We start from the raw sequence: 24,818 nt of genomic DNA, 5'->3' as shown, positions 1-24,818 counted from the left end.
GGCTGGTTGCTCTGAGGGATTTTGGTTGGTCCACAGACCATTTCAATCCCTGCAGTTCGGGGCAGGGCTGCTGTGGGTGCAGAATTTACTCAGCACATCCCCAGCAAGGTTTGCTCTGTGCTTGTTACTCAAAGTTGCCAAAAAAAAAGGCCACAAAAACAAGAGGGCAAATTCTCACAAGTCACAGCGAGGAACTTGGGGCTGACTCTTGCTTTGTTCCCTGCCCAGAGCTGCCTTTATATAGAAATAAACTGCAGACAATCCTGATTTCCTTATTGCCACTAAACACCACGACAGGCAGTTGGCTTCACTGGATAAGCCTGCAGAATTCTCATTTCCATTTGCTGGGGGTTTTCTGCAGCATTTTGAAGCCACCACTTGAGAGACAAGGACCCACAGCTGGGACAGCCATGACTTCACCAGCAAATTCTCATAAAATACACATCAAATAAAACTGCTGAAATGCAGGAGGAACGTCACAGTTACAGGGGAGGCAAACAGAGGAGAGAAATCCTGAGGTGCCCCTGGGCTGGTGAATTCAGATCAATTCAAGGAGAACATGGAGGGGGTGCTTCCCTTCCCCTGGCTCACCCAGAGGGACAGCTCTGCATTCCTGCTTTGCCAAGGCTTCTGGAACCTTCCACCTCTCCCTTTGTCCTACAGCTGCTGTGGGAGGACATTGACAAACTCACACTGACAAACTCACACTGACAAACTCACACTGACAAACTCACACTCACAAACTCACACTGACAAACTCACACTGACAAACTCACACTGACAAACTCACACTCACAAACTCACACTCACAAACTCACACTGACAAACTCACACTGACAAACTCACACTCACAAACTCACACTCACAAACTCACATTCACAAACTCACACTGACAAACTCACACTGACAAACTCACACTCACAAACTCACACTGACAAACTCACACTGACAAACTCACACTCACAAATTCACACTGACAAACTCACACACAAACTCACACTGACAAACTCACACTCACAAACTCACACTGACAAACACACTCACAAACTCACATTGACAAACTCACACTGACAAATTCACACTCACAAACTCACACTCAAACTCACACTCACAAACTCACACTGACAAACTCACACTCACAAACTCACACTGACAAACTCACACTCACAAACTCACACTCAAACTCACACTCACAAACTCACATTGACAAACTCACACTGACAAACTCACACTCACAAACTCACACTCACAAACTCACACTCACAAACTCACACTCACAAACTCACACTCACAAACTCACATTGACAAACTCACACTGACAAACTCACACTCACAAACTCACATTCACAAACTTACACTCAAACTCACACTCAAACTCACACTCACAAACTCACACTGACAAACTCTAACTGACAAACCCACACTGACAAACTCACATTGACAAACTCACACTCACAAACTCACACTCACAAACTCACACTCACAAACTCACACTCACAAACTCACATTCACAAAATCATATTCACAAACTCACACTCACAAACTCACACTCACAAACGCTCACACTGACAAACACACACACATTCACAAACTCACACTCACAAACTCACACTCACAAACTCACACTCACAAACACACAAATACATTGACAAACTCACACTCACAAACTCACATTGACAAACTCACACTCACAAACTCACAATGACAAACTCACATTCACAAACTCACACTGACAAACTCACACTCACAAACTCACACTCACAAACTCTGACAAACCCAAACTGACACACTCACAAACTCACACTCACAAACTCACACTCACACAGCCCAGGTGTGCCCTGGTGGATCCTGATCCCTCCCCCAGCCCAGGGCTGAGCAGCAAAGCGGGGAAGAAGTTAAACAAATGTTTAAATATTTAAATGTTTAAATACAGGAGGTGTTCCCAACCCTTTCCTCCATTCCTGCACCCTGGCCAGTCCCTCACCCTGCCAGCTCCAGGCTGTGCTGGTGACAGGGACAGGGGAGGGACAGGGATGTGTCAGAGCAGGAGCAGCTCTGGGAGGACAAACTCACTGCAAACATGAAAACATTTGTGAGGATTAGTGAGCAGGAGCTTTATGTCAGCAGCTGTGATCAGAATAATTCCAACACAGGTTACCCCCACTCAGCAAGCAGCTGGCTGTGTCATCTTTACAGTTTAGGGAAACAAGGGATGCTGGACAATGTGGAGTGAAAGCCTCAGAGCTGGGGGATGTTGTGGTTATGCAGAAAAATGGGATTGGGGTCCCACACTCTGCATCACATCCCACAGTTTGTGTGTGGGATGAAGAACAAGGCTCACCACTCCTGCCAGCTCCAGAGAGTGTTAAACCTCCAATATTATTTTTTTATTCTGGAAGAAGAGCATTATCCTACTAAAAAACTAAAATAGCATCACTGGAGATGCTCCTTTCACGCCTTGATTAAAAAAGCCATGAGCAGTTTGTAGCCCCACAGCCACAACTGAAATTTGCTTCCTTTTTCTGCCCTCTCTGGTTCCTGAGGGCCCAAAGAGCAGATCTGGGAGGTTTGGAAGGGATGGATGGACACCCCAACCAGGATTTCTGCAGGGAAATCCTCTCTCAGTCCATGCCCACCTCTGCATCTGAGGATGTCAAAAATGTCAAACACAATCCACCAACACCTAAAGAAACAATGACACAATTCCAGCAGCTTTTGTCTCCCTGAGAGACACAGAAAGTGCAAACAAACCTGAATTGCATGGCAGGACATGCCAGAGCTGCATTTTGTGCCCATAAATCCCAATTTCCTGGGGAACTCACCGAGGCACAGGCCAGGATCCCAAAGAACCCGACCTTCTGCACCAGGTTCTGCACGGCCACTCTCGCCCGGGAAGCAAAGTCCTGCAACAGGAAAATCAAATTATTCATGAGGAAACCCCACCTGAACAGAGCTCAGAAGGTGTGTGATATCCAGCAGGAAAATCAAATTATTCATGAGGAAACCCCACCTGAACAGAGCTCAGAAGGTGTGTGATATCCAGCAGGAAAATCAAATTATTCATGAGGAAACCCCACCTGAACAGAGCTCAGAAGGTGTGTGACATCCAGCAGGAAAATCAAATTATTCATGAGGAAACTCCACCTGAACAGAGCATCAGAAGGTGTGTGACATCCAGCAGGAAAATCAAATTATTCATGAGGAAACCCCACCTGAACAGAGCTCAGAAGGTGTGTGACATCCAGCAGGAAAATCAAATTATTCATGAGGAAACCCCACCTGAACAGAGCTCAGAAGGTGTGTGATATCCAGCAGGAAAATCAAATTATTCATGAGGAAACCCCACCTGAACAGAGCCCAGAAGGTGTGTGACATCCAGCAGGAAAATCAAATTATTCATGAGGAAACCCCACCTGAACAGAGCCAGAAGGTGTGTGACATCCAGCAGGAAAATCAAATTATTCATGAGGAAACTCCACCTGAACAGAGCTCAGAAGGTGTGTGACATCCAGCAGGAAAATCAAATTATTCATGAGGAAACCCCACCTGAACAGAGCCCAGAAGGTGTGTGACATCCAGGATTTCCCACCTGGGAATTGGAGGAATTTTAAAGCAGGAAGGTCAGAGTGAAACCCTGAGTTTGGGGGGACAGTGGTGGTGGAATGGGAGCTCCCATGCACTGAGTTTGGTTTTCACACCCTGAGCTCCCACTGCTCTGAAAACAGATTTCCCATGATTTATTTCCCCATATTTTTGGGAACTGCTCTGAAAACAGATTTTCCATTATTTAATTCCCCTGTTTTTGGAATGCTGCTTGCACCTATTCCTTAAACAAGCACAGGGAATGAATTCCTCCAGTGCCTTTCTGAGGAATTTCCTGAGGACAGAAAAAGCACAATAATCCCAATAATCCCAAACCCTGCTCTCCCAAACCCAGGATCTCAACCAAAATTGCCAATTCCAGGCACTGCCTACAACAGGCTTGTAAAATTCATTAAAATCCAGCCTAAATGACTTTTAATTACTGAGCCTAAATTGCTGTAAAAGCAGGGGAGGTGTGACTGGAGCTGCCTCCTTTTATTTTGTGATCACTCCTTATTCCTGAGGCTCAAAATTTACCAAACACCCAGGAAACCCCTTAAAAAACCCAAAAATAAAGATTCTCACGAGCAGTTTCTTTGCATGTGAGAAGGGAATTTACAGGAGATAAAATTCTGTGCAGAAAAATAAAAGCAAGGTCAGTGCTCCCTGCTCAGGCTCGGCCACAGCAGTGGCAGAAAGATGGGAATCCTTGGGAACAGCAAACATTAAAAAATTAATTACCCATTCCTTTTAAAAAACATACAAATAAGCAATAAAATTCTGATTTTTTTTCCAGGAGCAATGCAATAAATTACCCAAGGAAATGACTGTAATCAATAATTAATGATATTCTAAATTCCACCCTTTGCTGTTCAATTGTAGAATTTAGAATATCATTAATTATTGATTAAAGCAACTGCAGGGTAATCCAGAAAAATTACATTTATGCAATTTGAGCTTGGTTACAGTTCTGTTGAAACCTTAAATACTACACACCAAAGAAGGAAAACTACAATTATTTTACAATGTTCTTGCATATTATTTAAATTTTGAGCTGTAGAATTGAGAAAATTTTCTGTGGCAGATTAAAAAATAATAAATCTGTGATGAGACCATTTGCTTCCTTTTACACCCTTTTTTAAAGTAGTAACTTTTCTCCATTACTGTGCTTTCAAAAAGTTAAATTCCATTTTTGAAAATTAAAAAAAAAACCAAACACAGAACAAAAAATAATTATTACTCAGTGCAGAATAATTCTATTTATTGTATTTAATGCCTGGAAAAAGAACTCAAATGAAAACTGCAAGAAATGAGATTTTCTAAATCTTTCAGTGGGATATTTTTAACCCCAGGGGAATATAAAACCCCTCTAGAATATCCTATAAAGGTGAATTTCCACACTTTGAGCAGGAGTTACACCTTGGGCTCACGATTACAAAATGGAAAAGATCAAAATTCACTTTTTAAATGAAAAATTTCCCTGATTTTTGTAGGATTCCCCCCAGAACACGAGGATTAAACCTGTGGCACCAACCCCTTGAGCTTATTCTGAATGAAACAATCTGGAAAATAAAACCTATTTTTATTTTATTTTTAATTAAAAGAGTGAATTTGGACAGGAATTGTTGTAAACAACAAAACACAACAATTTCCTGACGACCCAGCCCGAAACTCTTGCGACATCCAGGGCAGTTCCCAAATTCCCTCCGGGTTTTCCAAGGAAACAGAACCCAAAAAGGGATCCCGGATGCAGGGAATAAAATATTTCTATTTTATAAAAGTACCTTTTTATTTTATTTATTTATAAGATTTTCCCCAAGGAAAACAACACAAACACAATAAAAAATCTTTAGGGTTTTTTACAAATTCATTTAAACACCACAAGGTGCTAAAGCAGATTTTGTCCTTAGAAAGGGTATCCTGGACTTGTTCTTTTTAGAAGAACAATTTCTATTTTATAAAAATACTCTTTTATTTCATTTATTTATAAGACTTTTCCCAAGGAAAAAACCCCAAACACACAGTGAAAAGTCTTTAGGATTCTTTATAAATTCATTTAAACACCAAAAGGTGCTAAAGGAGATTTTGTCCTTAGAAAGGGTGTCCTGGAATTGTCCTTTCTATAAGAACAATTTCTATTTTATAAAACATAGTCTTTTATTTTATTTTATTTATTTCTAGGATTTTCCCCAAGGAAAACAACACAAACACAGTGGAAAATCTTTAGGGTTCTTTACAAATTAATTTAAACACCCAAAGGTGCTAAAGCAGATTTTGTCCTTGGGAAAGGTATCCTGGAATTGCTCTTTTTAGAATAACAATTTCTATTTTATAAAAATATTCTCATTTTATTTATTTCTAGGATTTTCCCCAAGGAAAACAACACACAGTGAAAAATGTTTAGGATTCTTTACAAATTCATTTAAACACCCAAAGGTGCTAAAGCAGATTTTGTCCTTAGAAAGGGTGTCCTGGAATTGCTCTTTCTATAAGAACAATTTCTATTTTATAAAAATACTATTTTATTCTATTTATTTATAAGATTTTTCCCCAAGGAAAACAACAACTCTTCAATTCCCCAGGCAACACTAAAAAATCTTTAGGGTTTTTTACAAATTCATTTAAACACCCAAAGGTGCTAAAACAGATTTTGTCCTTAGAAAGGTGTCCTGGAATTGTTCTCTTTATAAGCACAATTTATACTTTATAAAAATATTCTTTTATTTTATTTATTTATAAGACTTTCCCCAAGGAAAACAACACAAACACAGTGGAAAATGTTTAGAATTTTTTACAAATTCATTTAAACACCACAAGGTGCTAAAGCAGATTTTGTCCTTGGGAAAGGTGTCCTGGAATTGTTCTCTTTATAAGCACAATTTATACTTTATAAAAATACCTTTTTATTTTATTTATTTATAAGATTTTCCCCAAGGAAAAAACCCCAAACACACAGTGAAAAATCTTTAGGGTTCTTTACAAATTCATTTAAACACCACAAGGTGCTAAAGCAGATTTTGTCCTTGGGAAAGGTGTCCTGGAATTGTTCCTTTTAGAAGAACAATTTCTATTTTATAAAAATACTCTTTTATTTTATTTATTTCTAGGATTTTTCCCCAAGGAAAACAACAGGCAAAGACACAATAAAAAATCTTTAGGGTTTTTTACAAATTCATTTAAACACCCAAAGGTGCTAAAGCAGATTTTGTCCTTGGGAAAGGTGTCCTGGAATTGTTCTCTTTATAAGCACAATTTATACTTTATAAAAATACTCTTTTATTTTATTTATTTATAAGATTTTTCCCAAGGAAAAAACCCCAAACACACAGTGAAAAGTCTTTAGGATTCTTTACAAATTCATTTAAACACCCAAAGGTGCTAAAGCAGATTTTGTCCTTAGAAAGGGTGTCCTGGAATTGCTCTTTCTATAAGAACAATTTCTATTTTATAAAAATACTATTTTATTTTATTTATTTCTAAGATTTTTCCCCAAGGAAAACAACAGGCAAAGACACAATAAAAAATCTTTAGGGTTTTTTACAAATTCATTTAAACACCAAAAGGTGCTAAAGCAGATTTTGTCCTTGGGAAAGGTGTCCTGGAATTGTCCTTTCTACAAGAACAATTTCTATTTTATAAAAATACTATTTTATTTTATTTATTTATAAGACTTTCCCCAAGGAAAACAACACAAACACAGTGAAAAATGTTTAGGATTCTTTATAAATTCATTTAAACACCCAAAGGTGCTAAAGGAGATTTTGTCCTTGGGAAAGGTGTCCTGGAATTATTCTCTTTATAAGCACAATTTATACTTTATAAAAATATCCCTTTATTTTATTTATTTCTAGGATTTTTCCCCAAGGAAAACAACAGGCAAAGACACAAAAAAAAATCTTTAGGGTTTTTTACAAATTCATTTAAACACCCAAAGGTGCTAAAGCAGATTTTGTCCTTAGGAAATTGGAATTTCTCCCTGCAATTCAGGGATTTCTGGAGGAGCTCACTGGGGCATTTTCAGCTCCTTTTTTCTCCCCCCTTTCCCAAAGCTCACGGGCTTGGAGCAATAATTTCACTTTTATAAGCCAATAAATATTTTTTCCTCGCAGTTCCATAAATCTGATGGCAAAGTATCTCGAAAATAAAACACTCCAAGACAATTACTGAAATGGCTCCATGATTTATTTGCATGGGAGTTGTTTCTATTCTGATTTTAATTTATTCCCCCATGATCTTTTACTGTGTTGCTAATGCACTGTTGTATTCATTTTCACAAGCTGGAATTGGAAATAAACTCTCTATAAACTCATAGTTGCAGCATAGCTGCTTTAATAAAATATATTATTATAATATTATTAATATTATAATATATTATTATTATATTATATAATATATTATAATATATCATATAATTATAATTATATAATATATAATATAACATATAATATATATTATATTATATAATATAATATAATATAATATAATATAGTATAGTATATATATTATACATTATATTATATTATATTATATTATATTATAATATATATATTATACAATACATTATAATAATATATTATATTATAATATAATATTATAATATTATTATAATTAGAGAAAAATTGACTGTATGAACTTAGGGGAAAGCACCATTTTTAACCAAATTTCTTAAAAAAAAATCCCTCACCCACATTTCTCAACTACAAAATTCAAGGCTGCCTTGAAATTAATATTTTCCCTCCAGCTAAAAACACATAAAACATTAAAAAGCTAATAATGAAGGTCTTTAAAAAAAGTTTAACGAGTTTGTCCCAAACCAAAACCAATGTTGGAGCAAATTTTCTCACCTTGTTAATTCATAATTTATTTTTTAAAGTTATTACTCAGCTTGTTCCATTGCTAAGTTTTGGTTTTACATTGTCTAGCACAAAGTACTTCATGGAAAGCAAATTTTAAATTCTAAAATTTCACTAAAGAACTTGTGATTGGTCTTCCTTTTTTTCCAAATTTTCTGAATAAGCCAAAAGACAAATTAAAGATATTTTTGTACCTGTTTTTTATGATCTAATGTAATCAAAGGAAAAATAATTTTAATAAATATTTTTTTCCTCTTTTCCTTCTCTAACAGGGTAATAAACCAACAAAACCATGAATTCCAGCCCCAACATTTACTCTGTGGAAACAAGTCCAGAACTATTTCTCTTTGGGTCCTTCCTTAAAGTTTGTTTGACAAATCTTTGTGACATCTGCAACAATAAAAAACCTTCAAAGTTTCATTTCCCTGAGAATCCAATCCCCACTTTTACAACTTTTACCTCTTTCACAACACAATTTTTTTTTCTTTTCTTTTCTAAAGCCTGCATGGGGAACAATCTTTTCTGTTGTTTTTTTAGCATTTGAAATAAAATAAGTTTAATCAATTATTGCTTTAAAAAATAATATATATATATATATGAAGAGAGATAAAATTCAGCTACTTACAGGCAAACCATTTTCCCCCCAAATTAAAGTTTCTAGCCTGGAGTGGCCTCCCAGCTAATTGTGATTCATTCTTTGGGACATTTCGGGATGCCTGAGCTCACTGTGTCCCTTTCAAAGATGATTTATTTGTTGGAAATGGATTTCCTGTGAGTGCCCCAGAGCAAGGTTGGCTGATTCAGGATGATTTCATTGGGTTCATCATCACATCCCCAAGCAGGGAAAGGTCAGTGATGATTCCCCAGGCCCTGCTCTGCCCCAGCCAAAATCAATTTTTCATCATTTCATTCACCCACTGCCTCCATAGCATAAAAATCCCCCAAAATTTCCAAACCCAAAGGGATGGTAAGGAGAATTTCCATGTTCTGCCATGTCCCTCCCTGTGTAAATATGGAACTTCTATCCCTGGAAAATCCTTCCTGAGAGAGAGAATGGACAACCCTGTCTAAGTTACAAAGTGGTGCCCCATCCCTCTTTTATTGGGTTTCCATTTATAATTTAATGTTCCAATATGTTTCCAATATAATTTAATATTTAATATAATTGAATGTTCCAATATGTTTCCAATATAATTTAATATTTAATATAATGTTCCAATATGTTTCCAATATAATTTAATAATTTAATAATTTAATCCCTCACTGTGAAGTCAGTGAGCTCCTCAATGTGAGGGAAGAACAAGCACTCACCAGATTTAACTAACAAGCTTGAGGAAAAAAATGTTTTAATAAATAAAATTGTTTTAATAAATTGTTTTAATAAATAAAACCTCACCAGATTTTAACTAACAAGCTTGAGGAAAAATTTGTTTTAATAAATAAAATTGTTGTAGTAAATCAAATTGTTGTAATAAATAAAACCTCACCAGATTTAACTAACAAGCTTGAGGAAAAAAATGTTTTAATAAATAAAATTGTTTTAATAAAATGTTTTAATAAATTGTTTTAATAAATAAAACCTCACCAGATTTAACTAACAAGCTCAAGGAAAAATAATTTTAATAAATATTTTTTTCCTCTTTTCCCTCTCTAACAGAACAGTCGCCATTGATTGTTCCCATTGAAATTGTGGAGCATCTTTTTTCTCCCTCTGATTGATCCACAGGAGGTATCCAAGGAATTCTGAATAATCAGAATTCCCCAGAAATAACCTGTGCCACCTCCCAGCCCTGCTCTCTGAAGCCTGCACAGATGATGCAATGTCAGAGAAAATTTTCAAAATGTTGAAAATTTTCAGACAGCTGCAATCAGATTTTAGGAGCTCTGAGAAACCAACAGCTCCCAGCTCAATCTCTGAAAAACCCATCCAGCTCCACATCCCAAGGATTTGAGGCCTGGCAAAACTTCTTTTCTTTCCTGCTGTAAATATTGACAATAAATTGATAAAACTGGCGGATTTAACAAAAAGATGGAGATTGAATTTAACACAATTCCATGCCAAGCTGTTGATGCACATTCCCTGCTCAGGTCTCACCCATGCCATGGACATTCCTCACCTGGTGGCTGCTGGCCTGGAGGAATTAGAAGAATTTTAATAAATTTTTCTAGAAGGCCTGGAAGGGGATACACAGGATTTGTGAGTCTGACAGAAAACAGGAGAATTATAGAAAAAAAATTAAAAGTTAAAAAGAGAGATCTGGATGTGTTACACCTCAGGAGAACTCTGGAGCAGCTGCAGAGATGGAAATTCCTCCTCCTGCAGATTCCTCCCTTTTGTGTGGACAATCCCTCAGGATTTGACATTATTTCTATTATTTTGAGCATTATTTCTATTATTGTTATAATAAAAAAGTTTAATTATCCAGATAATCATCTGAAATAAAGAACATTTCCCCTTCCCCCTCCCAAAGATTGAAGGCTGGGTATGAAGTCACCACTCAGATCACCAAAATTAGAGAGTCCTTAACATTTCAAGAGCTGCCTACAAAGACAGTGCCCCTCTTGATGGAAAAATCCCAGTTATGTTAAAAATGAGCTGCACAGGATTTTGTTTCTTCTGCCTTTCTGTTCCAACACAATGGAATCAAACACAGCTGATGGGAGAATGACCATTTGTGGTCAGGGAATGGATTCCAGGATTTCAGACTGGGAGGAATTATTATATATCCTTGGAATAAAGCATTGACTGCAGGGGAGCCACAGAGGGACCCAGGGCTGGGAGGCCACAATGGTTCAGCACTCACTGGCCAAAAATCACTGCTCAACCCCCCCAAAATATCCAAAAATTACAAACAGGAATATTGTGATAGCAGCTCAAGGTTCTTTGTTCCAGTTTCCCCAAAATATTTCCAGGTAAATGCAAAGGGTCAATAAAAAGAGGAAATTTCCATTGGATGCCTGGAGAGCAGGGGGTGTGTGAGGGGAAAGGTTTAAATTTCCTCATCACCCAAAAATCTGGGAGAGAAAGGTCCTGTCTGGGAAATCAGAGGGAGCTGGGAAAAATAATGTTCAAGGATTTCTGAAAGCAGTGGTGGGATGGTGGCAGAACTAAGCAAGGACTGAGGCTGGTGAAAGAAAGAAAGGGATTTACAACAGGCACAGGGCAGATATTCCAGATTCTCAGAAGTCTGGGTTTCCTGAGGCATTCAATTCTGGAAAAGGAGTTGGGAAATCATGGAAAAGTTGCAAGAGGAAAGGACGTAGATGTTGAACATGATAACAGTTTTTAAAAGTACAAGATGAAGGGAACCAAGCAGCAATAAAACAGGCAAAGAACTGTGGAAAGGAGAGAGCAGCACCCACAAAGCCTCATTAAACAGATTGTGCTGGAGATCTGAGGGCTTGAAACTGCTAAGAGCTCAATATTCAGAATATTTGTATGTAAGCATGAACATACAGTAGATATTACAGAAAAATCCCAGGTCAACAAGAAATTCTATTTACAGGTGGATTCTTCCATTGTGAGGATGAGAAAGCAGGACAGATTGTGAGGGATTTATTTCCACATCTGTTTGTCTTCAGGTTCTTCAGGGTGGCTGCATGTTAAGGTTGAGGGGTGATGCTGCAATCCAGAGATAATCAGGAGGATGCTCATCATCTCTGGGACTTGGTAAACTCAGACATGAGCAACTACAATTAGTTCTTGGGTCAGAAAAGAACTATTTCTATCTATAGAAAATACAATTAAACCCACTGTCCTCTTATCAGATGTTAAAAGTGCTGTTAGATGTTAGAAAAGACAGACAAGAGAAGCCACAGAGCACAAAAAGCTGAATTTTTTGCAAGCCCTGTGGGAGCAGAGACAACAGAGTGAAGTGTCCATTCCAACAGCAGGCTTGGCTTTCCTGGGCATTTCATTTTAGGAGTAAAAGTGTGAAACTTCCAAACGATGAGTCCATTTTATGGTAAATAAGATCTCCCCATTGCCAGGAGCAGGAATGAAGTCAAGCAGCTCTGGATCAGTCCATTAGTTCCACCAGGAACTTCCAGGTATTTCCTTCATTTCATTTCAATAATCATCTGAACCATGGTAGGAACTTTTTATTTCCCTCATTTCTCCCTCCCCCTTGCAAAAATGATTTTTCACAACAAACTCCATCTCAGGAGCTTCCATTTCAAGATTTCAGCCTGTTGCAATGCCCAGCTGGGTTCAGAAGGGAAATACCAAAAGGAACACAGATTACAGGGCTCTGTCAGCTCTCTAACTCCAATTTAAACCCAGCTTTTCCCACAGCCAGAACTGAAACCCTCACACTTCTACATAAAAAGCCCTTTTTGCTTCACACGCTGTAAGAATAAAGAAATTTCGTAAAGAATGAGACACAATGAAAGGAAACAGCCTAGAGGAAGAGGAAGGAGCATGTCCTTTCAGCTTATCAGATCTGTCCTGCAGGGCTGCAGCCCCTGAACCACATCCCTGCCACCTCTGCTCCTCAGAGCAGCCCCGTGCCCACCCTGACACCCTGCACACAAACTCCACATAAACTGATTTATTTCCTTGCCCCCTGAACCACATCCCTGCCACCTCTGCTCCTCAGAGCAGCCCCGTGTCCACCCTGACACCCTGCACACAAACTCCACATAAACTGATTTATTTCCTTGCCCCCTGAACCACATCCCTGCCACCTCTGCTCCTCAGAGCAGCCCCGTGTCCACCCTGACACCCTGCAGCTCTCCAGCCCTGCACAAAACTCCACATAAACTGATTTATTTCCTTGCTGAACAGCCACAGGGCAGACCCTGCAGCCCATGTTCAGGTGGCAGTGGCACTGCAGGAGAGTGCCCAGGGAGCTTTGGCTGCCTCCAGCCCTGGAGGGCTCCAGGACCAGCCCACACAATGCCCTGAGGAACCTGAGCTGGACTAGGAAAGGAAAAAATAAAAAAAAAAAAGTTGGATTAGAAATTGCCTCAGGTCCTTCTGGAGGTGAGTTTTTCTGTGATTCCATGACAAGACACTACAGCCACAGGCAGGGGATGAGTGGAGTAAAGAACATCCCAGCACTGCCAAACCCCCCTGCACTGCTCCTTTATCTCACTGCAATCAGTTATTGTGAGCTCTGCCAGTTCCAGAATATTGTTAATTTTTAAAAATCCATTCTGAAGAATCAAGTCTTATTTTAAGGTGGTTTAAAACCCAGACATTGTAAGGAAGGAATTTTTGATCACCAGCTATGAAAATTGACATTTTCAATCTCTGATAAACCTGAGAACTCAAAGCCATCAGCACTGAAAAAAATATTGTTTCTCCACACAGAACTCAGACATAAGGATTAAAATAGAGTGGAAGTGAGGAACTTGTGACACAGCTGACAAAGCCCTCAGCACACACCAGCCTTCCCTCTGAGCCCAGATGTGCAACCTCTCCCCCGTTGTCCCTGGGAGGGACAGAGGCTCCCAGACAGCTCACACAAGTGGGCTGCATACCAGACTCTTGTACAACACAGATATTTAAACAGTGTCTGGAGCAGGGGGGAAAAACAGACATTTCTTGATTATGATACCAGAATGAATTTTTATCAGTTATTGAAGGTTGGCCTTAAAAAAAATATTTAAACCGTATTTCTGACCCAGCTTTTGATCATTCAGTCTTTCTCAGAATACTGAGGAGTGAAATATCAAGTATTGAGGGCCAAATTTTCCCCTTAGAAACTGGTGTTGAGCATTCCCAACACACACAGAACAGGGAAGGAAAATCCAATGACAGAATTCAAGCACCTGCTTCTCCACAGCTCCTGTGCAAATGCAGCTTCCAGCATTTCCAGTACACCTGGTGACATTATTTCTAATTTCTGTTATAAAGTGAGAAATTTGTTACTGAGAAAATCCTCCTGACCTAACCTGGAGTGAAAATGTTTCAGAGTAACCCAGGTTTCATTGCCTGGGTGATTTCTGTACTTTCACACTGGACATTTAAATCATTTTTTAGGGAACAGACCCTTCAAAATAGAACTCAAAAATCCTCTCCAGTCAGCATTAGTAATTAGTGCAATGCCCTGTGCTGTTTTTTCCTTATCTGTGAGCAGGTGTGCAAATGAATAGAACAATGTGGGCACGTTCTCCTGCCAGGGCCCAAAGAAATCCAACCAGGAGGTGCTTTACACATTCCTTACTCACAGCCCTCATTGTCTTCCCCCTGCCTGCTTTAACTCTTTGCTATCTCTTCTCTCAGGAAGTGCTCAAGTTCCCTTATTTAAAGCTGCCATTGACTCATTCCAAAACTTATTTTAAACGAGGTAATTTTGGAGAACAGCTCAAAACTGAGTTGTTACTCAGAGCACCCACTGCCTGTTCTATTGTCTGTGAAAACACGCTGTCACTTTGTCACCTCACTCCCCAGCACTGTGGGGACTTTAGACTAAAGTGCAGCTCAAGGTTTGATCAGTTGTGAATTTCTATTTAATTAAAGACCATAAAAAAAGGGAAGAAACCTCCCCTGGAGTTATTAACAAATACTGGCATCAAACCTGAGGAATGCAGGGTGTGAGGAGCAGCCTCCTGGTGACCACCCACAGCAGGTAATAAATAACAATTAATAAAGAGAGGAAGCTGATGAGGAAAGGGAAGACTGAGCAAGAGAAAGGATGAGTGGAATTCGATGTTCATTTCAACAAGTGATTTCTGGGAAAGCAAAACAAAGAAATAAAAAAGAGCTCAAGGTTTCCCAGTTATTGTACGTGACCCTTCCACTTCCATTTTTATGATAAACGCTTTATAAAAACCTGCTTGTGGTCTGCTTGAACTTCTTTTTTCTTGTACCAAGTACCCTCAAACGCTGTTGATTAAACAAGCCAGCAGCCTTTTCAAGCAGGAACTTATCAGCCAGCAGTTGTTAATTTAATCACGGCACAGATCCCGCTCTGAATTTGGCCATCTAAAACGCTGCTAATTAAGCGAGATTTCTCTCATTAGCCGCGCTCCATCATTCCCGGGCAGTGAAGTCAGTGTCGTGTCGGAACAGAGCGCTGCCCTGTCCCGGGTGTGGCGCGGCCTTTGTTCGGCCCCGCACGCCGAGATGCGGAGCAGCAGGGCAGGGTTTGCACCGAGGCCGGGTCGGTGTGAGAGCCTGTCCCCACATGGTTAACCCCTTGCTGCCCTCAGGGAGAGCTCGGCGGAGCTCCAGGGCAGCGTTTGCAGCGAGGCCGGGTCGGTGTGTGAGCCTGTCCCCACCGCGTTAACCCCTTGCTGCCCTCAGGGAGAGCTCGGCGGAGCTCCAGGGCAGGGTTTGCAGCGAGGCCGGGTCCGTGTGAGAGCCTGTCCCCACACGGTTAACCCCTTGCTGCCCTCGGGGAGCTCCAGGGGAGCGTTTGCACCGAGGCCGGGTCGGTGTGAGAGCCTGTCCCCACATGGTTAACCCCTTGCTGCCCTCGGGGAGCTCCAGGGCAGCGTTTGCAGCGAGGCCGGGTCGGTGTGAGAGCCTGTCCCCACACGGTTAACCCCTTGCTGCCCTCAGGGAGGGCTCGCTGGAGCTCCAGGGCAGCGTTTGCAGCGAAGCTAGGACGGTGTGTGAGCCTGTCCCCACATGGTTAACCCCTTGCTGCCCTCAGGGAGAGCTCGGTGGAGCTCCAGGGCAGCGTTTGCACCGAGGCCGGGTCGGTGTGTGAGCCTGTCCCCACATGGTTAACCCCTTGCTGCCCTCGGGGAGAGCTCGCTGGAGCTCCAGGGCAGCGCTTGCAGCGAGGCCGGGTCGGTGTGAGAGCCTGTCCCCACATGGTTAACCCCTTGCTGCCCTCAGGGAGCTCCAGGGCAGCGTTTGCAGCGAGGCCGGGACGGTGTGTGAGCCCGTCCCCACCGCGTTAACCCCTTGCTGCCCTCAGGGAGGGCTCGCGGGAGCTCCAGGGCAGCGTTTGCACCGAGGCCGGGACGGTGTGTGAGCCCGTCCCCACCGCGTTAACCCCTTGCTGCCCTCAGGGAGGGCTCGGCGGAGCTCCAGGGCAGGCGGTTGCAGCTCGGTTGAATTCAAACCCTCTCGAGTCCACGTTGACAAATTCTTCAGCAAGCCCTGTGGTTACAGGGAAGCTGGTTTCACTCTGAGTCACTCCTGTTCAAACAGTTTACTGGAAATGGAGGGGAGGGGGAATTTTCAGAGAAGTCATGTGATGGCCAGACAAACCACAACCAGTAAAGGTTCAGTGGAGGCAAAAACAGGTCCCAGCAACGACTGACAGCCAGTGTGCAGATGGCACTCAGTCATTTCCAAACCAGCCCTGCTGCACCTCGGCGTTTCTGAGCATTTAACCCTTCTCCAAGGCTCTATTCTTCCCCAGCTTGGAGAGTAAACAAACAGCGCTGGCTGATAGTAACATAGGCAACTAGAAAATATTTTTACATGGAAATTTGGCTGCGGGCGAGGCTGCACAGAAGCAAAACCCCCGATGTGTAAATCATTAGTTCTTAAAGAAATGCCACTTAATGAAGCCAAACACTCAGAGCCATTAAGGATTAGATATTCAGAGATATCAGTACTTTCCCCTCCTAGCAAGGAGCACCGGCATACAGCAATGCCCACGCACTGTCACCGGGTGCCCTGAGGGAAGCTGGCACCAAAAGCTGCTTTTTCACTCCTCAGCTTGAAGTGTTCCAGCATGACAGAGAACTGAGAAAAATTACCAAGCAGCAAGTATTAAACTGGCAAAAGAGTCTCTGCTCATGTGTGTGGGACACAAAACTGCACCAAGAGTCTGTGACTGTGTCATTCCCAAAGTGCTGCCCCAGCACTGAGCATTCACTCTGCTTTGGATACACTCCCTGCGGCCAAAAGGGAGCTCTGATAAAACCTCCCTTCACTCTGGAATCCCACTGGAGCAGAGCTGACAGCAGCTCAGATGCTGTTTGAAACGCTGCTGGGTTCTAAACCCTGCCCTGAGTATGAACAAATCCCAGCTGGGCGTGCTGGGCTCTGCCTTGTGGCAGCTCTGGGGACAAAGCAAAGGCAGAAAAGGCAGAAAAGGCACCCCCTTGTGCAGGGCACGGCCACGAGGCAGCTGTGACACTCCCTGCAGGAACTGGGACTCGTGGGGAGCACACAAAGGGACAAGGAAGGAGAAGTGAGTGTTCCTCTAAAAGAAGGGGCTTTTTCTCAAGGGTGCTAATGGGAAGTGCAGCACAGACACATCGGCTGCAGGTTAATGAGCTCTCTCAAAAGCCAGCACAAGGAGACAGGTCACTCAGATCTGACATCCAGGACAGAAAACCCATCAATAGACTCTTTAAAGTAAATGGCATTTTGCTCTGTGCTGCTCTGAATGGAGCACTAAACCTTTACGCTGTTTAATCCTCTTAGGTCCCTTTCTTGGCTGGGTTTTTGTGGCCCAGCCAGGAGCAGATTCCCCCTGCCAGCCCCTCCAGGCTGGATGCTGCAGCCACGATCCATTCTCACCAGAGAAGATGCTCATCTGTTTCTCCAAATGACCATTGTTGTTGAGAAACAGCAGCACTGAGCTCTCTGAGCAGCTCACACGCAGCAAAAACGTCAAACAGCTGGCTCTGCCTCATGGGCAAAGAGCAGCTCAGCTATTCTGCAAAATCCAACACCCATCCCCAAACCTTCCCAAAAAGCTGGCTGCAAGGAGACATTTCTAGTGAAAAAATGCTCCTTCACTTGGCATCAGGCATTTGCAGCATCCCCAAGGCACAGGACATTTGTCACAGTGTGAGTGTGAGGCTTCAGGCTCTCAGAGTGGGAGAAAGCTGATGGAGGTAACAACAATTGTTAACGAGCAATTTAAAATTAGGCATCAGCACTGCTCATGAATGCAAATTACAGGGCAAAGAGTGATAAGCTGTGCTGGAGATTGGGATTTGCAGAGGTCATAGGAAAGGCAGGCCTGTCTCCCACAGACATCCAGAGAAAACATGATTGAAGCCAAAAGCAAAAAGGAAGTCACATTAGCAAATGGAAAAAACTGAACTGTCAGTTTTACGAGCACAATACAATTTAATCGGATTGTCAAAGCCTCATGTTAAAAGAGTTTATAGAAACCAAACCACAAGTGGAGTTTGAAAGATTTTTTTTTTTTTTTCCTGGCCATCCATCCACAAAACAACACGCTTCAATCCAAACTCAATTGCCAAGAAAATAAAATCAAAAGTACTGGTAAATAACAGCATCATTTTCCTTCATTAATTCCACAAGGCCACTTGTTTACTCCAGGCAGTCAATACAGCTATAGTTTGGCCTGGCCTGACAAAATGCTCTCTAGCAAAAAATTTTCTTCCCAAGAATCTCACTGTGCGTTCTGGAAACCATCTCTGGCTGCTCCCACAACTGTACACACATATAATTTGCTGGGAGAGTTTCAGTAAACACAGATACTGAAGTCATGTATTGAACTGGTTTCCTTGTTGTTTTTTTTTACCACAACTTGATTTTCCTACAGTTAAGGGATTACTTTGCAAAGCAAAGATTGATGGGAGACAAAAGAACAAAGCAGATTCTTTTTCCCCCCCTGCTGCATCTTTTAAAAAAAGAGAAGAATTTACTATTTATAATAGCAGAAAAACCCTTTGGAACCTTCTAGTAGGGAGAGGCTTTTGGGAAACACAGGGTTTACTGTTAGAATTACTAGATTGCACTCAGTATTTCCAGACAAACCACTTTCATGGAAAAGCTTCATCCATTATTTTTTGAAGGAGGGAAAAGAAAAGTGTATATTTATCTCCAGAAACTACCCTGGCAGAGGAGTTTAAAGACATCAGTGCATGGTAAATAGCATCTGCTGGTTTTTAACAGCAGTCTCATGACCCGTTTCAACTTAGTGGCAGACAAAACAGGATAAGAAGGAAAAATACAGAGGGAAAAATTCAGTGGCAAACAGCATGAGGAAAAAATGTTTGATTTGGTCTAAAACACTATCAGGAACTCGTGACCAGGATACAAACTCCTGATCTGAAGGAAAAAATATCCACAGCAGTACCTGACTGATGTGCTGCATCAACTGCAAACTGAGCTCTGTTCAACCCCTGGAGAAAATAAATGACAAGAGCAACAAAAAGAGACTTGGAGCAGTTTTGCTGCATTTCCACATCAGGAAAAATGTTTCCTCAGGCTGGTGAATGGGTCACACACTGGTCCCTGAGGGTGTCAGTGGCAAGGCAGGCAAATGCCATCTGAAAGGGATGAGCTGAGGCTGAAAATCATCTCTGGCCCAGGGAGGAGTTCAATGCAGCAGAACAGCCAGGATTATGGAACAGCAGCTCCTGTACCCCTGTTTTCCCAGCCCAGTGTCTCCCTGTCTTTACTGTGCTGTTCTTGTACTCTACATAATTGCAAATGCTTGGCTGCACTGGTTTATCTGCTCCAACAAGCTGCACACTTGTCCTGCCATCAGCACAGCTATCACCCAGTGCAGGATCTTTCTCCACCCCTGGGAAGTCTGTTGTGAACTCACACCAGCTGATTGCTTGGCCCCCTCTCATTTAACTGGAATGGTTATTTCCCCCCTGCAAGCTGCTCTGTGTCATTAACTCTGTTGTTTCACACTCTGTCCTTACTTGTGCAGTCTCTGCGTGTTCCAGCATCTCCTCGAATTCCTGGTACTCCTCATCATCAGGCTCAGCCCCCGACAGCCGGGCTGCCCTCGCCATGAAATAGGGGGGCAGCTCTCCAATGGCTGTACCAGCACCCTGGGAAAAGAAACAATCCTGATTTATTTTCCTGTTTATTCCCAAACACCAAACATGTGACACGCACAAGTCCCGTGGCCATTCTCCGAGCCGACAAGAGCAGCTGTTTGGAGCAGTTTGCTTTCACCCACCAGGTCAGAATTCCCATCATTTCCAACAGAATGCTGCTCCTTTGAATCCCTATTTCCCTGTGCAGGGGAAGGCCTGGGGGTTACAGGGTTAAGCAGAAGGATCTGTGCATCCCTGGGGCCCTGTGGAGCACCTCCCTGGAGCAGTTTGCTTTCACCCACCGGGTCAGAATTCCCATAATTTCCAATGGAATGCTGCTCCTTTGAATCCCCATTTCCCTTTATTTCCCTGTGCAGGGGAAAGCCTGGGGGTTGCAGGGTTAAGCAGTCAGGACCTGTGCATCCCTGTGGCCCTGCAGAGCAGTGCATGGAGCAGCGTGTGGAGCTCCTCCCTGGAGCAGTTTGCTTTCACCCACCAGGTCAGAATTCCCATCATTTCCAACAGAATGCTGCTCCTTTGAATCCCTATTTCCCTTTATTTCCCTGTGCAGGGGATGCCTGGGGGTTGCAGGGTTGAGCAGACAGGATCTGTGCATCCCTGGGGCCCTGTAGAGCAGTGCATGGAGCAGCTCATGGAGCTCCTCCCTGGAGCAGTTTGCTTTCACCCACCAGGTCAGAATTCCCATCATTTCCAACAGAATGCTGCTCCTTTGAATCCCTATTTCCCTTTATTTCCCTGTGCAGGGGAAAGCCTGGGGGTTGCAGGGTTGAGCAGACAGGATCTGTGCATCCCTGGGGCCCTGTAGAGCAGTGTGTGGAGCAGAGCAGTGTGTGGAGCTCCTCCCTGGAGCAGTTTGCTTTCACCCACCAGGTCAGAATTCCCACCATTTCCAATGGAATGCTGCTCCTTTGAATCCCTATTTCCCTTTATTTCCTTGTGCAGGGGAAAGCCTGGGGGTTGCAGGGTTAAGCAGTCAGGATCTGTGCATCCCTGGGGCCCTGTAGAGCAGTGTGTGGAGCTCCTCCCTGGAGCAGTTTGCTTTCACCCACCGGGTCAGAATTCCCACCATTTCCAACAGAATGCTGCTCCTTTGAATCCCTATTTCCCTTTATTTCCCTGTGCAGGGGAAAGCCTGGGGGTTGCAGGGTTGAGCAGACAGGATCTGTGCATCCCTGGGGCCCTGTGGAGCACCTCCCTGGAGCAGTTTGCTTTCACCCACCGGGTCAGAATTCCCATCATTTCCAAGGGAATGCTGCTCCTTTGAATCCCTATTTCCCTTTATTTCCCTGTGCAGGGGAAAGCCTGGGGGTTGCAGGGTTGAGCAGACAGGATCTGTGCATCCCGTGGAGCGGCGCGTGGCCGGAGCCATGGGAGGCTGGAGCTGGTGGCCCTGCTGTCCCCACGTCCCTGCTGTCCCCACGTCCCTGCTGTCCCCCCGTCCCTGCTGTCCCCACGTCCCTGCTGTCCCCACGTCCCTGCTGTCCCCCACACCCTGAGTCAGCACTGCCGTGTCTCACCCCACCACATGATGCCAGACACATTCCCCAGCATGTGACAACCCTTGATCCCCAAGGGCCTCCAGAATAATCCGGGAGCTCCTCCCCGGTGCTGTCCTGGAGTTTGCTTGTTCAGTCATGAGACTCTGGGCGAGTGTTTGTTAGAAAACAGACTCAGGTTTTACTACAGCAAGGAAAAAAAAGGTTAAGCAAAGCCTGAGCTGGAGTTTTCCCTCTCCTTCAGCTGGGATAGCTGGAGCCAACCCCAGATGAAAGGACGGCTGCGTTCTCACCGCAGGAAAATCGTATTTGTTTTCTCAGGACATCAAATGACTCATTCCAGTCTTGTGGGTAAAGGCAGCTTTAGCTTAAGCAAGGGAAAAAAGAGAGACAAGCTAAGATTGAACATATGGATAAACAGAGGCTAATGGAACAGGAACTTGGAATTAACTCAGGATGGTTTAAATTTAGGGCAGGTGAGAGACAATAGCTGGGCACTGCTCGGGAATGCGCTCCCTGCAGATGGCTTTTCTCTCCCAGGGTCAGCAGTGAGCAACAAACGCTTTTCTCCTCCTTTGAAGCAACGTGAAAGCTTTTCAATTTCCTTTGTTCCTGCTCTATGCACAGCTGCAAGCAAGAATTCCAGCTGCTGTGGATATTCCAAATCAACAGGTTGTGGTTTTAAATACCACCGCAGTTAAATTCTCAGTTTAAGCACCCGAAGTGCACACAGGCCTCGAATGTTTATGCCCTTGTTTTCCACAGAAGAAAAAGTTTAAATGACTGCAACAAGCTGAACTTCATTAATCTGCATATTTCTGGCACAAGGGGAAGATAAGCCTGAAAACAGTAGCAACAACACTTCAGAAAAATTAACTTGAGGTTATGTTCTCAGGGTGATGCAAGAAGAAAAAGTCACATTGCTCCTCCAGGCTCTGCCAATTTGCTTTGGCTTCGTTCTGCGAACTGAGGAAGAGGTTTGCATGTGTGTACTGGACATGAACTTGCTTTAAATTGGATAAGTCACATGCTCATTATTACAAAACATTTCAGAAGTGCAACAAAAATCATATGATTTCATGTCTGCTGGAGATAGGTTCCTTAAGTGAAGAAAAGCAAAAATAAAAGAAGAAAAACCAGCAAAAGCAGCAATTAATGACTCCACACCAGTAACTATTTAACTGCTTTTTGTAACATTAGATATTTTCCCCATTTAATTCTGAATGCCAGTTTTACATGGAGATCCCTTGGACTCACAACAAACTGGAAAGGCAAATGCTAATCAAAATTCTTTTACATTCAGAAAAGGAAACTGGGAAATGCCTCCACTAGAAAGAGTCCTTTAAACAGATTTGATCCTGCTCAGGACACAGGCAGCCTGTTCTGCTAATCCCAAGCAATTAAACATTTTTATTCTTTCCCCTTATTTCTTGTAAAAAACCAAAAAGGCTGCAAGACATTAAAAATATAGGGCACTATTGGATTGCTGGTCCCTGTGGGCTGGGAGGCTGTGAAAACTGGCATTCACCTAAGGATTGTTCTGAGCCCTTCTGCAGGCCAGGGCTGCTGCAGCCAACTTTTACAGGGATTGCAAAAAGCATCATTTTCATCCCACCTAATAACTCAGGGAGATTTAATCCATGTTACCCTCATTATCAGCAGCAATGGCCAGCCCTGCCATGCTGGGGACTGGGAGTGATTTTAATCTCTGCCTGAAGTTGGCTGCTGATGGTTTGGTGACCCTTGTGCACAGAAATGCTCACATTTCACCCCACAGCACACTCAGCCTGCAAAGTCACCCTGGGTGAGCTGCAAAAATCAGCTTTTTCACCTTCTGCAATCACCTTGCTCTTTGCTAAGTGGACATTTAGCTCAGAATCCAAAATAACTCTGTTCCACAGCTTCCATAAGGAGCGAGCTGGAATTAGGACAAAAGAAACACTCTGGAAGCAGAGCAGCAGCAGTTGCCAACTTGATTTGGCTTTACAGGAAATTAGCAAGCAGTGTTTATGTACTCAGGAACATTCCAAGAAAGCATAACATTACACGAGACACCCGGGCAGGACAGAGGATGCTCCCCAGGGAACAGCCAGGGGAGACAGAGTTCAGAGCAAAGGTAGCTGACAGGGAATCTAAAAAAGGGGGGGAAAGGGTGAAAAAAAGTGGGATGCAAATGTTCCTGTTCCCTTGGCCTCTGCCTGATCTGATCCAGGGAGCTCAGAGCACCCAGGCACTGCCTGTTCTCCCCCATGGCTGCTCTGAGATTCCAGCTCTGCTCTCCCAGCTCTCAGCTTCATTCTCCTCATAGCTCAGCTTTTACACGCTGCAGATGAAGCAAGAGATGTTTACCCTCAGCTGCATTTTTATTTTGCAACCCTAGAAACGTAGCTGTAAATGCCATTTTTATGGCTTGTCTCTATTAAATGGATTTCAGCAGAGGGGGGGTGAGGAAGAAAACAAAAAGAAATCTTAGATGTATTTACAGTCTTGTGAGTGTTGGTGTGATCAGCTACTTACTGAGCATTCAGGCAATTCTGGACTTTCATTAAGAGTCAAATTTAAGTTGTACTTTGCTTTTTGACAGGGCTGTGAGTTCACTTTCTCTGTTACTGTTTTGATTTGAGTCCCTAAACTCACACATTGACTGGAATTTTTGTAACTAACACAACAGCTGCTGTTTAAGAAATTGTAGTGAGCAGTTGCCTTATATATTAAAAAATACCAGGGTAGGCATCAGATCCTGGTTTTAGAATTTCCTTTCCCTGCATTTGAGTTGGAAAACCAGGAATTTAGTAATTAAATCACCAGCTAGGACAGGAAGTCAGCAGCAAAATAAAGTTAATTTGGCTTGTAGTTCACAGCAGATGCATCTGTGTAAACTGCAATTCAAAATGAAAAAAACAGCCTGGCCAACCAAAATTCTCCAAAAATTAAACTTCTACAAGAAGCTGTAAAGAAAAAAAGAGGAAAACGGAAAGGAAGTTCCAATGACAGAGTTTCCTAAGAGCCTGATTCACTTAAACAGGAAAAGCTGCTCAGCTTTTAAGTGAAAAGTGGAAGCAGGCAGAGAAACAGAAATAAAAGATATAAAAACGTGGAAAAGAACAATTTTAAATTAAATCCAATTTAATTAAAATTTATATATTTCATTAAAATATGTAAAAATGTGGAAAAGAACACTTTTAAATTAAATGCA

The 24,818-nt window shown here is 42.5% G+C and overlaps 1 protein-coding gene across 1 annotated transcript in view; it reads right to left on the bottom strand.

Annotated features, from left to right (window-relative positions):
* The window catches only part of VMP1 (vacuole membrane protein 1), a 70,995-nt gene that overhangs the window by 19,804 nt on the left and 26,373 nt on the right, over positions 1 to 24,818 (bottom strand). Inside the window, exons 7-8 of the mRNA XM_064729579.1 lie at positions 19,986 to 20,117; positions 2,823 to 2,903 (exon numbers count right to left, since the gene is read on the bottom strand). Of these exons, the coding sequence (XP_064585649.1) occupies positions 2,823 to 2,903; positions 19,986 to 20,117 (213 nt within the window). The remainder of the gene's footprint in view (positions 1 to 2,822; positions 2,904 to 19,985; positions 20,118 to 24,818) is intronic.

Source organism: Zonotrichia leucophrys, chromosome 19 (genome assembly GCF_028769735.1).
Source record: "Zonotrichia leucophrys gambelii isolate GWCS_2022_RI chromosome 19, RI_Zleu_2.0, whole genome shotgun sequence".
Classification (NCBI taxonomy): Eukaryota; Metazoa; Chordata; class Aves; order Passeriformes; family Passerellidae; genus Zonotrichia; species Zonotrichia leucophrys.
Note: the sequence above shows the minus strand (reverse complement) of the source record. Positions and strands in the feature narration are given on the sequence as shown.